The sequence below is a fragment of the Phalacrocorax aristotelis genome, chromosome 8, assembly GCF_949628215.1.
Source record: "Phalacrocorax aristotelis chromosome 8, bGulAri2.1, whole genome shotgun sequence".
NCBI classification, from domain to species: domain Eukaryota; kingdom Metazoa; phylum Chordata; class Aves; order Suliformes; family Phalacrocoracidae; genus Phalacrocorax; species Phalacrocorax aristotelis.
Window position 1 is genome coordinate 33,252,364 of NC_134283.1, and position 15,793 is coordinate 33,268,156.

General features: G+C 57.5%; 2 protein-coding genes across 2 annotated transcripts; both read right to left on the minus strand.

Moving 5' to 3' along the window:
- Positions 1-697: 697 nt before the first annotated feature.
- On the minus strand, positions 698-8,217 carry LOC142061371 (protocadherin alpha-13-like). Its single transcript, XM_075102315.1, has one exon. The coding sequence runs from the start codon at positions 5,075-5,077 to the stop codon at positions 2,426-2,428; it is 2,652 nt and encodes an 883-aa protein (XP_074958416.1). The 5' UTR covers positions 5,078-8,217; the 3' UTR covers positions 698-2,425.
- Positions 8,218-12,622: 4,405 nt separating this feature from the next.
- Positions 12,623-15,572, minus strand: LOC142061372 (protocadherin alpha-2-like). The gene has a single exon (XM_075102316.1). It carries the CDS (start codon positions 15,388-15,390, stop codon positions 12,727-12,729), a length of 2,664 nt encoding a protein of 887 aa, XP_074958417.1. The 5' UTR covers positions 15,391-15,572; the 3' UTR covers positions 12,623-12,726.
- Between the last annotated feature and the right edge of the window lie 221 nt (positions 15,573-15,793).

Genomic DNA, 15,793 nt, shown 5'->3' on the forward strand with positions numbered 1-15,793 from the left:
GGTGGGCGGTTTAGTGAGAGGAGACAAGAAAACCAAAGGATCCCATTTCACTCTGTTGAAACTCAAGGCCTGTCAACATCCTGAATGCAGAGACCACTTCTTGCCCTCCCAGCAAGACTACGAGCAGAGACAAGACCAAGCAAGGTTCAGAGATGGCCGGCAGCATGATCCAAATTTCAAAAAGCTTCTGTTTGACCAACAACATTCCACAATAAAACCAAGTGATTAAAGGCACATATGGCAGTTACCTTCACAAGCAGCAATACCATGGAGAACATCACGGGGCGACGATATTCAGGATTTCTGGAGGTCCTGGAAGGATACTGGGGAAGCACCACCGTGCGCCAGGGCTGTTCTCACGGTTTTTTGATGGCATCCTCTATCCCACACCATTGGAAATGGCATTCTTAAGGACTCTGTGATTGAAGCTGTGATTATAGCTCAGATGCCACTCTGCACAGATTTCATTCTTGGACGGAAGCACACCAAATGCCAAAGCACAAGCACACTCACCGTATTAACTGGGTGGGAGAATTTCTAGTACAGAAAAAGGGGTTGGTCTACTCCGGACGGTTTGTTGTGTACGTGCATGTAACCAAATGAGAGAATCGTGACAAGGGGACATGCCATCTCTACTGACACCGACTCTGCTAGTGCACTAGTCGGCAAAATCAAGACCATAAAGATTACACCCACTTCATCATGTGCCCTTACAAATCCTGCCTGAAGGAGGATCAAGGAACCATCACGGCAACATCAACCAATGTTGGTGGAAGCTACTATAGATGCCCACACCTATACAAGGACAGTGCATTGAAGCACTACACACCCACAACACCTTTCTCAACAGAAGAGGGGAAAACCTTCATCAAACAGTATTCAGCAGCCTGCAGCTCACCCCCGCTTATCAACACATTGCCTACGTCAGACAGCCAGCAGCACAAGGGACCCTTTCTGGTGCCTGATTCTGCTAACCTCAAAAGACATTGTGGACATTTCAATACCACACATGATCTCAAGATCAGGAAGGCCTCCAATTCCAGACCCTTGGGAGCCTGGGAAAGGATCCTGCAAAAGCACACACTGCGCCCATCCTGCCTCATCCTTTCCTCCAGCCAACCTCCATTCCCCACCCTGAGACGTGCGGTCTCAAGGCAAGCAAATGTCTCCCATTCTTATTTTATCACCACACGGCCCATGGTCTTCCCAAGGACTTCCACTTCCCTCAGACAAGTCTTCCCACTGCTCAAGGTCACCTTTCACATCACGGCATGGCCAGAACCTATTCAGTGCCACTGACACTTTCACCTCTGCAACAGAAAAGCCACAGCCTCCTTTCCCACCTTGGGGCTCAACTGGACTTTCAGAGACCCTTCCCAGCAATGACAGCACCATAAAAATATACATACAGATCGTATCACATACACTAGATCCAGCAGAATCTCTGCTCTTTCCAAAGGTGATGTTGGAAGAGCTCAAAATGGCAATGGCATTGATGTCATGCTGAGAGAGAACAACCCAAACGTTGACAAGCACCCCAGCGTAATGGATGGTATTGATTCAGCGGAAGAATTCGGCTTTGGCGGTTTGTTATTGGGGCTTGGGTACGGCGGGTCTTTACAGATTGTTTTTTGTTTTGTTGGACAGAAGCCTTCTGGCACTTCTGTAAAGGTGTGGCTGCTCATGCACTCATTGATAGAACATCATAACAAGCCAGCATACGTCACACTGCTGCTCTGCCCAGGAACACAAGTCCACGACCACTCCCATCAGTAACGGCACCATAAAAAACATACAGGTGGTATCAAGCACACTGTGTTCAGCAGACACCCTGTAGTTGACCCTTCATGTTTTGAAATGCTTCCGTTATCTGGGATGGAAATGTTATACACTGGTGAGCTCTGCTCCTCCTCTGAAACATCACACAGCTATTGGCAGAGGTGGTGGCAGGATAGCTCTAGTGGCAACGGGCATTGATTTCCTTCTGTGAGAGAGCAACCCAAATGCTGAAGAGCACAGCACTGTTACGGATGATAACTAATCTATAGGAAAATTTGGAGCTGATTTTTTTGTTTGTTTTTGAAAATACTGATACCAGCGTGATCTGCAGTCAGCAACGGTGTTGAAGCAGCAAATAGTGCCTGGGGGACTGTCACCACCACAGCCTGCCTGTTTTGCACCCCTTCAGCAAGCTCGGGTGGAAATGCTACACAGCAGCAAGCAAGAGCATCTGCAAAGCCCATGTCCTAGCCCCTCTCATCACAGTCGGCAGTGACTTTATTCCACGGGAGAACAACTCCCATCCAGAACAGTAAACAGGTAACTGCTGCTGGGCGGGGAAATGCCTTTCCTTTTCCCCGCAAAGCAATAGCAGAGGGGCCCCGCCAAGGACGTGAAGGCAGGTGCAAAGGTCCCGTTAACAGCCCTAAGCACCCGACCAGCACCCACCGCCCGCAGGCCCCGGGGCTGAGCCCGGCTCCCACCACCGCCTGCCCAGGCGGCGGGCGAGAACGGCGACTCGGGCGAGACTAGCAAAAAGGGGGAAGGGGCGAGAGGCGAGAAAGGCAGGGCCACTGACCGTGTCCAGGAGAGCGGGCGGCTCCGGCTGCGTCTCCTTCGCCGCGGGACCGGCCGGCGGCGGGAAGTTGGGGCTGAAAACCATCAGGTCGCTCTTGCCCGCGCCGTCCGCCACGCACAGGCTCCGGCTCTGGCGCTGCGAGTACGACCAGCTCCCCACTTCGCTGGCGCACACCAGCGTCGCCGGCCCGGGCCCCGACAGCACGGCCGCCCGCGGCGCCCACCGCGACGCCCCGTACAGCACCACCGCCAGCAGGAACAGGCTCGACACCGCGCAGATGGCCACCACCAGCCACACGTTCGTCGTCGCCGCCGCCGCCGCCGCCGCCGCCGCCGCCGCCGCGCCGCCCTCCGCGCCCGCCGCCGGCCGCAGCCCCGCCCCCGACGAGGACGGGGACGACGAGGACGAGGACGAGCCCGCGGCCGCCAGCGCCGCCTCGGCGCCCTCCACCAGCGACACGCTCAGCGTGGCCGTGGCCGAGCGCGCCGGCTCCCCGTGGTCCCGCACCACGATCACCAGCCTCTGCCGCGGGCCGTCCGCCTCCTCCAGCGCCCGCGCCGTGCTCACCTCGCCGCTGTACAGCCCCACGCGGAACGGGCCCTTCTCCCGCGGCTCCCACAGCTCGTAGCGCAGCCACGCGTTGTAGCCCGAGTCCGCGTCCACCGCGCGGATCTTCGCCACCACCTGCCCCGCCGGCGCCCCCCACGCCGCCCACGCCCACAACGCCCCCGAGCCCGGCCCCGACGCCGCCGCCTCGCCCGACGCCCCGGCCCACGGCCCGCCGCCCGCCGCCGGCAGCACCGCCGGCGCGTTGTCGTTCTCGTCCACCACGAAGACCTGCACCGTGGCGTTGCCGCACAGCGGCGGCTCCCCCGCGTCCACCGCCCGCACCTCGAACTGCAGCACCTGCACCTCCTCGTAGTCCAACGGCTGCAGCGCCCACAGCCGCCCGCTCTCCGCGTCCACCGACACGTAGCTCGACGCCGGGCGCCACCCCCCGACCACCGCCGCCGCGCCCCCGCCGCCGCCCTCCGCCACCGAGTAGCTCACGCGCCCGTTGCCCGCCTCGTCCGGGTCCCGCGCCCACAGCCGCGCCAGCTCCGCGCCCGCCGCGTTGTTCTCCCGCGCCAGCACCGTGTACACGGCCTGCGCGAACGCCGGCGCGTTGTCGTTCACGTCCGACACCGGCACCCGCACCGCGCGGCTGGCGCGCAGCGGCGGCGCCCCGCCGTCCTCCGCCCGCACCTCCACCTCGTACTCCGCCACCCGCTCCCGGTCCAGCGACTCCCGCAGCACCAGCGAGTACGAGCCCGCGAACGTCGCCACCAGCCCGAACGGCGACGGCGGCCACGCCGCGCAGCGCACCCGACCGTTCGCCCCCGAGTCCCGGTCCGACACGCTCAGCAGCGCCACCACCGTCCCCACCGCCGCGTCCTCCGGCACCGGCACCGACAGCGACGTCACCCACACCTCCGGCGCGTTGTCGTTCACGTCCAGCACCTCCAACACCACCCTGCAGTGACCCGACAGCGGCGACCAACCCTTATCTTTCGCTTTAATGTGTAGGTCGTACAAAGTAACTGTCTCAAAGTCCAGGGCGCCAGTGAGTCGGATCTCCCCACTCTCCGCATCGATGCTGAATATATCTGAGGATGAGGGAGGATTTAACGTATCAATTTCATAAATCACTTCTCCATTTATTCCCTCGTCCGGATCCGTGGCAATCACCCGAGCCACCAGTGTCCCTCGTAAGGCGTCTTCGGGCAAAAGCATTTTGTACACCGACTGGTTGAACTGGGGCGCGTTGTCGTTCGCGTCCAGCACCGAGATCACCACCTCCATCGTGCCCGTCAGCGGCGGCCGGCCCCCGTCACTCGCCGTCACCACCAACCGGTGCACAGCCACCGTCTCCCGGTCCAGCGGTTTCGCGAGCACCAGAAACAGGGATTCTCGGTATTCTTCACTGCGCTGCAAAGCCACGTTAAAGTGCTCGCTGGGGCTGAGTGTGTAGGAGAGCTGCGCGTTGGCTCCGATATCTGCATCCGACGCGCCCTCCAGCGGGAACCGAGACCCGGGAGGGGAGTTCTCTGATAAACTCAGGTTTTTCCGGGCGGCGGGGAAGAGCGGGGCGTTGTCGTTGATGTCGGTCACCTCCAGCTCCACGTGGAAGACGCGCAGCGGCCGCTCCACCAGCACCTCCAGGCGCAGGGCGCACGGCGCGCTCTTCCCGCACAGCTCCTCCCGGTCCAGCCGCGAGCTCACCACCAGCGCCCCGCTCGCCCCGCTCACCTCCACGCTCGCCCGCCGGCCCTGCGCCACCAGCCGCAGCCGCCGCGCCTCCGCATCCACCGCCTCCAGGCCCAGGTCCTGCGCCAGACGCCCCACCACCGTCCCGGCCTTGGCTTCCTCCGGCACCGAGTAGCGCACCTGCCCGCCGACCAGCGCCCAGGCCGCCTGCAGCACCAGCACACGCACCACGGGCCCCCACCACACGCCCATCGCCGCCGCCGCCGCCTCCACCCGCCCGGGCCCCGCACGGCTCCCCGCCGCCGCACGGACGCGCCGGCTCTCCTGCCCGCCCCGCGCCGCCCCCCCGCGCTCACAGCCGGGCTCTCCGCCGCACCGGGGCGGAGCCGCCTCGCCGCTCCGCCGCCGTTTCTGAGCCTGCAGCGACACCGTGTGCTGCTCCGCCGCCTCACACGCTCCCCACGCTCGCCCGCGCCTCCGCACCCGCGCTCGGCACTTCCGCTGCCGGCTGTTCTTCCTTCCTCCTATTGACTTTTATTCTCGCTATTTTCTTTCTCTCTTTCTTTCTTCTTTTATTCCCTTTTTCCATTCTGACTTGGTTTTTTTGGTGTGGATTCCTTCTTCCGTTCTCCTTCTTCCCCTCTCCCTCTTCTGTGCTTCTTTTCGCCTTCTTTTTTCCTTCAATTATCATTCTTCGTTTTCTCTCTTCCTTCTCTTTCCCAACATTTTGCCCCTTTTCTTTCTTCTCTCCTCTCTTGATTCTCCTTTTCGTTTTTGCCCTGCCGTGCCCCAATCTTTTCTCACCTTTCCCCTCTCTTGCCATCCTTCTCTCTTCTTTACCCCTGCTCGCAGCTCACCAGTCGCCTCCGGCGCCACGGCGGAGGCCATCAAAGACGGAACCATCACCGATAATTACGGGACATCACCTCCAGAGCGCCATACTCTAACCATGGGGGCGGCTGTCGGGACCAGGGCTGTTCAGCGGCTAGAGCTAAGGTCGGTGCGTGCTGGCCACCTCCTTTTCAGTTGCTTTCATTCTTTTTCCTCTTTGCCATCTTCCTTCCTTCCATAATTACTCCCCTGCTTCATACCTTCCCAGCATCTTTCTTTCTCTTTTCCTTTCTCTTCCTGTCTCCTCATTCCTTTCCTTACTCCCTTTCTGTATACACTGGTAGCGTTGGTGCATGCTCGTAAACTCCATTACCATTCTTCCTTTCTCTCTTTTATCTCTCTATTGCTTGCTTCATTCTTGTTTGCTTTTCATTCTCTGCATTGTTCCTTCCTTCATTCTCTTCTTTCCCCTCTGTCTCCTCGTCTTCTCTTCCCTATCCTGTAATGGCCCCTGCTTCTTCTTGTCTCTTTGCCTCTGATTTATCCTCTCAACTATCATGTTTTCTAAACGATCACATAACTCCTGCCATGGAGCACAGACATGCCCTTTGGCAAGAGCTTTCATCCCCCTTCCCTGCCGCCTTCCATCTCTCCAGATAAGGAACAACCTTCCCACTTTCCTCCAGTCTATGCAAGAGGCGCACCTGCATGATGAATGTCAAGCTCTTGCTTCTCCTTTCAGGCAGGCATGCTCTGCCAGAACTACACAGCAACGACCTCCATACCATGGGGCATCAGTCCCCACAGAACACTTGTCATTCATTAGCATGAGCCACACCTCAAAACACACCAACGTAACACCGTGGCATTATCACTCAGAACATCCCCTCCATATCCAACACATCCACTCTGAGAAACGCATTAGGGTCCCTCCTCCACCCGTCCTTGCTGCCACTTCCTCACACGGTGCCTGGAAGCAGCACGAAAGGAATGAGAGCAGAGAGTGGGGCTTTGCTGGTCCAATCATAGAATATCTCAAGTTGGAAGGGACCCGTAAGGATCACTGAGTCTGGCTTTCAGTCCACTCAACGCTCAGTCAACCCAAGATGAAGATACCACAACTGAACAGGAACAACAGTGCATCTCTCTCTCAAACACATCCTCTTTAGGTGTGAGTGACTTACCTGTAGCATCACTGCATTATAAATCACTGGGTTATAAATCACTGGACACTCTGCATTGCTCCCTTACGCGCTTGTATCGCAGGGCAACAAGGAGGGAGACCTGAAAACTAAGGACGTTCACTCCACATCAACATCAGCTCAAGGTTTTCTACTGGAATCCTCTATCCCAAGCCCTGCAAAATGAGGTCTCCAGCTAAGCACACATTCTCCAGTTCCTCACCAATGACACACTCTGTGTTCTACACAGCATCTCCATTTCCTCACGCAAGGCTCTTCCCTGCTCAACGTCACCCTCCCCGTGATGGATGACCTAAGCCCTATTCCATGCCCACTCTAAAGATCACTGCTTCCATACCTAGACACTGCTCCACCACAACAGCATGGCCCAGCAATAAAACCCACGCTGGGCATGACACAGGCCTTTGCACATCCTCACCTTCCCTCATGATTGGCACAAAGAACACAGGGAGGGATGCAAAGCCGCTCACTCTCTGGCAGGCTCTTCCCAGATGCCTGACCTTCACGCGGAATGTTTTGTGCCTTTTCAGCAATCTCAGATGGAAACACCACAGAGCTGAACGTTAGACTTCTTCAGGATTATGCAATTAGAGCAGTCATCTCTGATCCCAACCTGGATGGATTTTACTCCTCAAGTGAACACCACCAAATGGTGAAGTGCAAGAGCACTCACCGTATCAACTGCGTGGGAGAATTTCTACCATAGGAAACCAGAGCTGGCGTGCTGTAAGGAGTTGGTGTGTACGTGTGCATGTGTGAGTTCAGCATGAGAGGGGGATGCACCACCTCTACTGAGGCGACTGTGCAAGCGCAGAAGTAGGGGAAATCAAGAGCACACATATTACACCCACCTCCTCAGCACATACACTTACAAATCCCGCCTGAGGAGGATCAAGGAACCATCAATGCAACATCAACCAATGTGAAAGCTACTGTAGATGCCCACCTCTACACAAGGACAGCAGGTTGAAGCACTACCCTCCCACAACACCTTTCTTAAAACAAGTGGGAAAACCTTCATCAGACAGCATCCAGAGGTCTGCAGCTCACCTCCTCTTACCAACACAGTATATATGGCAATCAGGCAGCAGCACAAATGACTGTCTCTGTGGGAGATCTTCATAACCTCAAAGGACATTGTGGACATTGCAATACCACACCCTAGCTCAAGATCCAGAACGCCTCCAAACTCCAGACACCTGAGAGCCCGAAAAAGGATCCTGTGAATGAACACTCTGTGCCCATCATGCCTCATGCTTTCTTCTAACCAACCTCCATTCCCCACTCTGAGACATGCATTCTCAGGGCAAGCTCATCATTCCCGATTCTTGTTTTCTCACAACATGGCTCATGGTTTTCCCAAGGATTTCCAGTTCCCTCAGATAAGTTTTCCCACTGCTCAGGGTCATCCTTCACATCAGGACCCAGCTCAGTACCGCTGCCGCATTCACCTCCATCAACACACCACACAGTCCTTACAGTCCAGGATTTGCAGACCCTCCCCTCGTTGAGAGCACCATAGGAAAACATACAGATTGTACCGTACACACAATGTCCAGCAGCCTCTCTGCAGCTTACCCTTCGTGTTTTGCAATGCTCCACCAATCTCAGATGGCAATCTTGCACACCTGGGTGCAATACTTTTTCCAAAGATGATCATACAGTCGTAGAATCATCCAGGTTGGAAAAGACCCTTGTCATGACCCTTCACTGGCAACCACCACAGCCTGCATGTCTTGCCATTCTTCATCTGTCTCAGGTGGAAATGCTACACACCAGGAAGCAAGAGCATCTGCAAAGCTGGCATTCATTTTATTCTACAGGAGAACTACTCACACTGGAACGGCAAACCTCAGATGGGAGAATGAAGCACTGCCCACTCCAGGTGAAGATCAGGTTGGAGACCATCCAAGGAACCTGAATGTGCACTACTCCGTGGGACCTGATGAGATGCATCCGAGGGTCCCGAGGGAAATGGCAGATAAAGTTGCTAAGCCACTAGCCATCATATCTGAGAAGTCTTGGCAGACTGGTGAAGTTCCCAGCAACTGGAAAAGGGGAAACATCACCCCACTTTTAAAAAAGGGAAAAAAGGAACACCCGGGGAATTACAGGCCAGCCAGTCTCACCTCTCTGCCCGGCAAGATCATGGAGCAGATCCTCCTGGAAACTATGCCAAGGCACGTGGAAAACAGAGAGGTGATTGGTGACAGCCAGCATGGCTTCACTAACAGCAAATTGTGCCTGACAAATTTGGTGGGCCTTCTGTGATGGGGTTACAGCATCGCCGCATAAGGGAAGATGACTGACATCATCTGCCTGGACTCATGCAAAGCATTGGATACTGTCCTGCACAACACCCTCCTCTCTAAAATGGAGAGACATGGATTTGATGAGTGGACCATTTGGTGGATAAGGAATTGCATGGATGGCTGCACTCAAAGAGCTGCGGTCAACAGCTTGATGTCTGGGTGGAGAGCGTGAGGAGTGGTGTGCCTTAGGGACCCATATTGGGAGCACTGTTATTGAGCCTCTTTGTCAGGGACATGGACAGTGGGATTGCGTGAGCCCTCAGCAAGTCTGTGGATGACACCAAGCTGACTGATGTGGTTTTGTTTTTGTTTTTTTTTCTTGTCAGAAAAGGTGATTTCCAGGAGTTCTGTAATGATGTGTCTGTTGATACAAATTCCGAAAGAACATCAAAAGAGGCCAGCGTTTTTCACACTACTCTCTGGTTCAGAACGCAAATTGACAACCTCGGGAACGGGGGCGGGGGTGGGGCAGAAAAAGAAAAATCCCATTTCGAACACTTACCTTGGGTCAAAGTCTTCTGCCTGAATACTTTATGCTGCTAAGTAGAGTAACATCATTATTGGGAAATTAAGATAGGAGAAGTCCACAACACCTTCCCTACGTTCTTAATGACTCTGGTGGTACAACAAAATGCAGAATGACTACAGCCATTACAGTCCAGGCAACATTCAGGCAATCCAACATAAAGATGCCACAACTGAATAGGAGCAAAAGTACACCTGTCTCTCAAAACACCACATCCACCTCAGGTGTGAGTTACTTACCTGTTGCTTCTTCAGAAAGGAAATATCTTCAGGATAGGAGAATTGGTTTTAAAGGACATTTTCCCTTAACATTATCACAGATTTATGGGGATGATGGACAGAATAAAAGGACTCATGTTCTGCAAAACCTGCTCAGAGTCCCTTATGTACTGCTATCACAGGGGAAGCAGGAAGAACACCTGAAAGCAAAGGACTTTCTCTCAAAGGGAAACTTAGATCAGGAGAGTGGAAAAGCCATCCCCCTACACTGACTGGAAAACATCCAAACATTGGCAAACTGACAGCTGCCTAAATCCAGCAGTCTGCATCTCACCCACTGTTACCAACATACTGCAAATGTGAGTGGGGGAAAAAAAAACACAAAAGGGTGGGCGGTTTAGTGAGAGGAGACAAGAAAACCAAAGGATCCCATTTCACTCTGTTGAAACTCAAGGCCTGTCAACATCCTAAATGCAGAGACCACTTCTTGCCCTCCCAGCAAGACTACGAGCAGAGACAAGACCAAGCAAGGTTCAGAGATGGCCGGCAGCATGATCCAAATTTCAAAAAGCTTCTGTTTGACCAACAACATTCCACAATAAAACCAAGTGATTAAAGGCACATATGGCAGTTACCTTCACAAGCAGCAATACCATGGAGAACATCACGGGGCGACGATATTCAGGATTTCTGGAGGTCCTGGAAGGATACTGGGGAAGCACCACCGTGCGCCAGGGCTGTTCTCACGGTTTTTTGATGGCATCCTCTATCCCACACCATTGGAAATGGCATTCTTAAGGACTCTGTGATTGAAGCTGTGATTATAGCTCAGATGCCACTCTGCACAGATTTCATTCTTGGACGGAAGCACACCAAATGCCAAAGCACAAGCACACTCACCGTATTAACTGGGTGGGAGAATTTCTAGTACAGAAAAAGGGGTTGGTCTACTCCGGACGGTTTGTTGTGTACGTGCATGTAACCAAATGAGAGAATCGTGACAAGGGGACATGCCATCTCTACTGACACCGACTCTGCTAGTGCACTAGTCGGCAAAATCAAGACCATAAAGATTACACCCACTTCATCATGTGCCCTTACAAATCCTGCCTGAAGGAGGATCAAGGAACCATCACGGCAACATCAACCAATGTTGGTGGAAGCTACTATAGATGCCCACACCTATACAAGGACAGCAGATTGAAGCACTACACACCCACAACACCTTTCTCAACAGAAGAGGGGAAAACCTTCATCAAACAGTATTCAGCAGCCTGCAGCTCACCCCCGCTTATCAACACATTGCCTATGTCAGACAGCCAGCAGCACAAGGGACCCTTTCTGGTGCCTGATTCTGCTAACCTCAAAAGACATTGTGGACATTTCAATACCACACATGATCTCAAGATCAGGAAGGCCTCCAATTCCAGACCTTTGGGAGCCTGGGAAAGGATCCTGCAAAAGCACACACTGCGCCCATCCTGCCTCATCCTTTCCTCCAGCCAACCTCCATTCCCCACCCTGAGACGTGCGGTCTCAAGGCAAGCAAATGTCTCCCATTCTTATTTTATCACCACACGGCCCATGGTCTTCCCAAGGACTTCCACTTCCCTCAGACAAGTCTTCCCACTGCTCAAGGTCACCTTTCACATCACGGCATGGCCAGAACCTATTCAGTGCCACTGACACTTTCACCTCTGCAACAGAAAAGCCACAGCCTCCTTTCCCACCTTGGGGCTCAACTGGACTTTCAGAGACCCTTCCCAGCAATGACAGCACCATAAAAATATACATACAGATCGTATCACATACACTAGATCCAGCAGAATCTCTGCTCTTTCCAAAGGTGATGTTGGAAGAGCTCAAAATGGCAATGGCATTGATGTCATGCTGAGAGAGAACAACCCAAACGTTGACAAGCACCCCAGCGTAATGGATGGTATTGATTCAGCGGAAGAATTCGGCTTTGGCGGTTTGTTATTGGGGCTTGGGTACGGCGGGTCTTTACAGATTGTTTTTTGTTTTGTTGGACAGAAGCCTTCTGGCACTTCTGTAAAGGTGTGGCTGCTCATGCACTCATTGATAGAACATCATAACAAGCCAGCATACGTCACACTGCTGCTCTGCCCAGGAACACAAGTCCACGACCACTCCCATCAGTAACGGCACCATAAAAAACATACAGGTGGTATCAAGCACACTGTGTTCAGCAGACACCCTGTAGTTGACCCTTCATGTTTTGAAATGCTTCCATTATCTGGGATGGAAATGTTATACACTGGTGAGCTCTGCTCCTCCTCTGAAACATCACACAGCTATTGGCAGAGGTGGTGGCAGGATAGCTCTAGTGGCAACGGGCATTGATTTCCTTCTGTGAGAGAGCAACCCAAATGCTGAAGAGCACAGCACTGTTACGGATGATAACTAATCTATAGGAAAATTTGGAGCTGATTTTTTTGTTTGTTTTTGAAAATACTGATACCAGCGTGATCTGCAGTCAGCAACGGTGTTGAAGCAGCAAATAGTGCCTGGGGGACTGTCACCACCACAGCCTGCCTGTTTTGCACCCCTTCAGCAAGCTCGGGTGGAAATGCTACACAGCAGCAAGCAAGAGCATCTGCAAAGCCCATGTCCTAGCCCCTCTCATCACAGTCGGCAGTGACTTTATTCCACGGGAGAACAACTCCCATCCAGAACAGTAAACAGGTAACTGCTGCTGGGCGGGGAAATGCCTTTCCTTTTCCCCGCAAAGCAATAGCAGAGGGGCCCCGCCAAGGACGTGAAGGCAGGTGCAAAGGTCCCGTTAACAGCCCTAAGCACCCGACCAGCACCCACCGCCCGCAGGCCCCGGGGCTGAGCCCGGCTCCCACCACCGCCTGCCCAGGCGGCGGGCGAGAACGGCGACTCGGGCGAGACTAGCAAAAAGGGGGAAGGGGCGAGAGGCGAGAAAGGCAGGGCCACTGACCGTGTCCAGGAGAGCGGGCGGCTCCGGCTGCGTCTCCTTCGCCGCGGGACCGGCCGGCGGCGGGAAGTTGGGGCTGAAAACCATCAGGTCGCTCTTGCCCGCGCCGTCCGCCACGCACAGGCTCCGGCTCTGGCGCTGCGAGTACGACCAGCTCCCCACTTCGCTGGCGCACACCAGCGTCGCCGGCCCGGGCCCCGACAGCACGGCCGCCCGCGGCGCCCACCGCGACGCCCCGTACAGCACCACCGCCAGCAGGAACAGGCTCGACACCGCGCAGATGGCCACCACCAGCCACACGTTCGTCGTCGCCGCCGCCGCCGCCGCCGCCGCCGCCGCCGCCGCGCCGCCCTCCGCGCCCGCCGCCGGCCGCAGCCCCGCCCCCGACGAGGACGGGGACGACGAGGACGAGGACGAGGACGAGGACGAGCCCGCGGCCGCCAGCGCCGCCTCGGCGCCCTCCACCAGCGACACGCTCAGCGTGGCCGTGGCCGAGCGCGCCGGCTCCCCGTGGTCCCGCACCACGATCACCAGCCTCTGCCGCGGGCCGTCCGCCTCCTCCAGCGCCCGCGCCGTGCTCACCTCGCCGCTGTACAGCCCCACGCGGAACGGGCCCTTCTCCCGCGGCTCCCACAGCTCGTAGCGCAGCCACGCGTTGTAGCCCGAGTCCGCGTCCACCGCGCGGATCTTCGCCACCACCTGCCCCGCCGGCGCCCCCCACGCCGCCCACGCCCACAACGCCCCCGAGCCCGGCCCCGACGCCGCCGCCTCGCCCGACGCCCCGGCCCACGGCCCGCCGCCCGCCGCCGGCAGCAGCGCCGGCGCGTTGTCGTTCTCGTCCACCACGAAGACCTGCACCGTGGCGTTGCCGCACAGCGGCGGCTCCCCCGCGTCCACCGCCCGCACCTCGAACTGCAGCACCTGCACCTCCTCGTAGTCCAACGGCTGCAGCGCCCACAGCCGCCCGCTCTCCGCGTCCACCGACACGTAGCTCGACGCCGGGCGCCACCCCCCGACCACCGCCGCCGCGCCCCCGCCGCCGCCCTCCGCCACCGAGTAGCTCACGCGCCCGTTGCCCGCCTCGTCCGGGTCCCGCGCCCACAGCCGCGCCAGCTCCGCGCCCGCCGCGTTGTTCTCCCGCGCCAGCACCGTGTACACGGCCTGCGCGAACGCCGGCGCGTTGTCGTTCACGTCCGACACCGGCACCCGCACCGCGCGGCTGGCGCGCAGCGGCGGCGCCCCGCCGTCCTCCGCCCGCACCTCCACCTCGTACTCCGCCACCCGCTCCCGGTCCAGCGACTCCCGCAGCACCAGCGAGTACGAGCCCGCGAACGTCGCCACCAGCCCGAACGGCGACGGCGGCCACGCCGCGCAGCGCACCCGACCGTTCGCCCCCGAGTCCCGGTCCGACACGCTCAGCAGCGCCACCACCGTCCCCACCGCCGCGTCCTCCGGCACCGGCACCGACAGCGACGTCACCCACACCTCCGGCGCGTTGTCGTTCACGTCCAGCACCTCCAACACCACCTTGCAGTGACCCGACAGCGGGGGCGTCCCCTTATCTGTCGCTTCGATCTGTATCTCGTATGAACGGACGTCTTCATAGTCCAGGGCGCCCGTGAGTCGGATCTCGCCTGTCCTCGGATTTAAACTGAAAAGGTTTAAGCGCCCTGGAGGAAATATATTGCTGGCAGAGAACATCACGTCCGCATTGCTTCCCACGTCCGGATCCGTGGCGTTCACCCGAGCCACCAGCGTCCCCTCTGCAGCGCTCTCCGGCAGCTGCACTTTATACACCGACTGGTTGAACTGGGGCGCGTTGTCGTTCGCGTCCAGCACCGAGATCACCACCTCCATCGTGCCCGTCAGCGGCGGCCGGCCCCCGTCACTCGCCGTCACCACCAACCGGTGCACAGCCACCGTCTCCCGGTCCAGCGGTTTCGCGAGCACCAGAAACAGGGATTCTCGGTACTCTTCACTGCTCTGCAAAGCCACGTTAAAGTGCTCGCTGGGGCTGAGTGTGTAGGAGAGCTGCGCGTTGGCTCCGATATCTGCATCCGACGCGCCCTCCAGCGGGAACCGAGACCCCGGCAGCGACAGTTCCGCGATGCTGAGGTTTTTCCGGGCGGCGGGGAAGAGCGGGGCGTTGTCGTTGATGTCGGTCACCTCCAGCTCCACGTGGAAGACGCGCAGCGGCCGCTCCACCAGCACCTCCAGGCGCAGGGCGCACGGCGCGCTCTTCCCGCACAGCTCCTCCCGGTCCAGCCGCGAGCTCACCACCAGCGCCCCGCTCGCCCCGCTCACCTCCACGCTCGCCCGCCGGCCCTGCGCCACCAGCCGCAGCCGCCGCGCCTCCGCATCCACCGCCTCCAGGCCCAGGTCCTGCGCCAGACGCCCCACCACCGTCCCGGCCTTGGCTTCCTCCGGCACCGAGTAGCGCACCTGCCCGCCGACCAGCGCCCAGGCCGCCTGCAGCACCAGCACACGCACCACGGGCCCCCACCACACGCCCATCGCCGCCGCCGCCGCCTCCACCCGCCCGGGCCCCGCACGGCTCCCCGCCGCCGCACGGACGCGCCGGCTCTCCTGCCCGCCCCGCGCCGCCCCCCCGCGCTCACAGCCGGGCTCTCCGCCGCACCGGGGCGGAGCCGCCTCGCCGCTCCGCCGCCGTTTCTGAGCCTGCAGCGACACCGTGTGCTGCTCCGCCGCCTAACACGCTCCCCACGCTCTCCCGCGCCTCCGCAACCGCGCTCGGCACCTTTGCTGCCGGCTGTTCTTCCTTCCTCCTCTTGACTTTTCTTCTATTTTCTTTCTCTCCTTTCTTCTTTTATTCCTTTTTCCATGCTGACTTGCTTCTTCGTTGTGTGGATTATTTTGGTCCCTTCTTCCTTTCTCGTTCTTCTTCTCGCCTTTTTTC

Bases quoted from the DNA above. Each gene is read 5' to 3' on its own strand.
- LOC142061371 (XM_075102315.1), bottom strand. From the start codon at position 5,077: ATGGGCGTGTGGTGGGGGCCCGTGGTGCGTGTGCTGGTGCTGCAGGCG.
- LOC142061372 (XM_075102316.1), bottom strand. From the start codon at position 15,390: ATGGGCGTGTGGTGGGGGCCCGTGGTGCGTGTGCTGGTGCTGCAGGCG.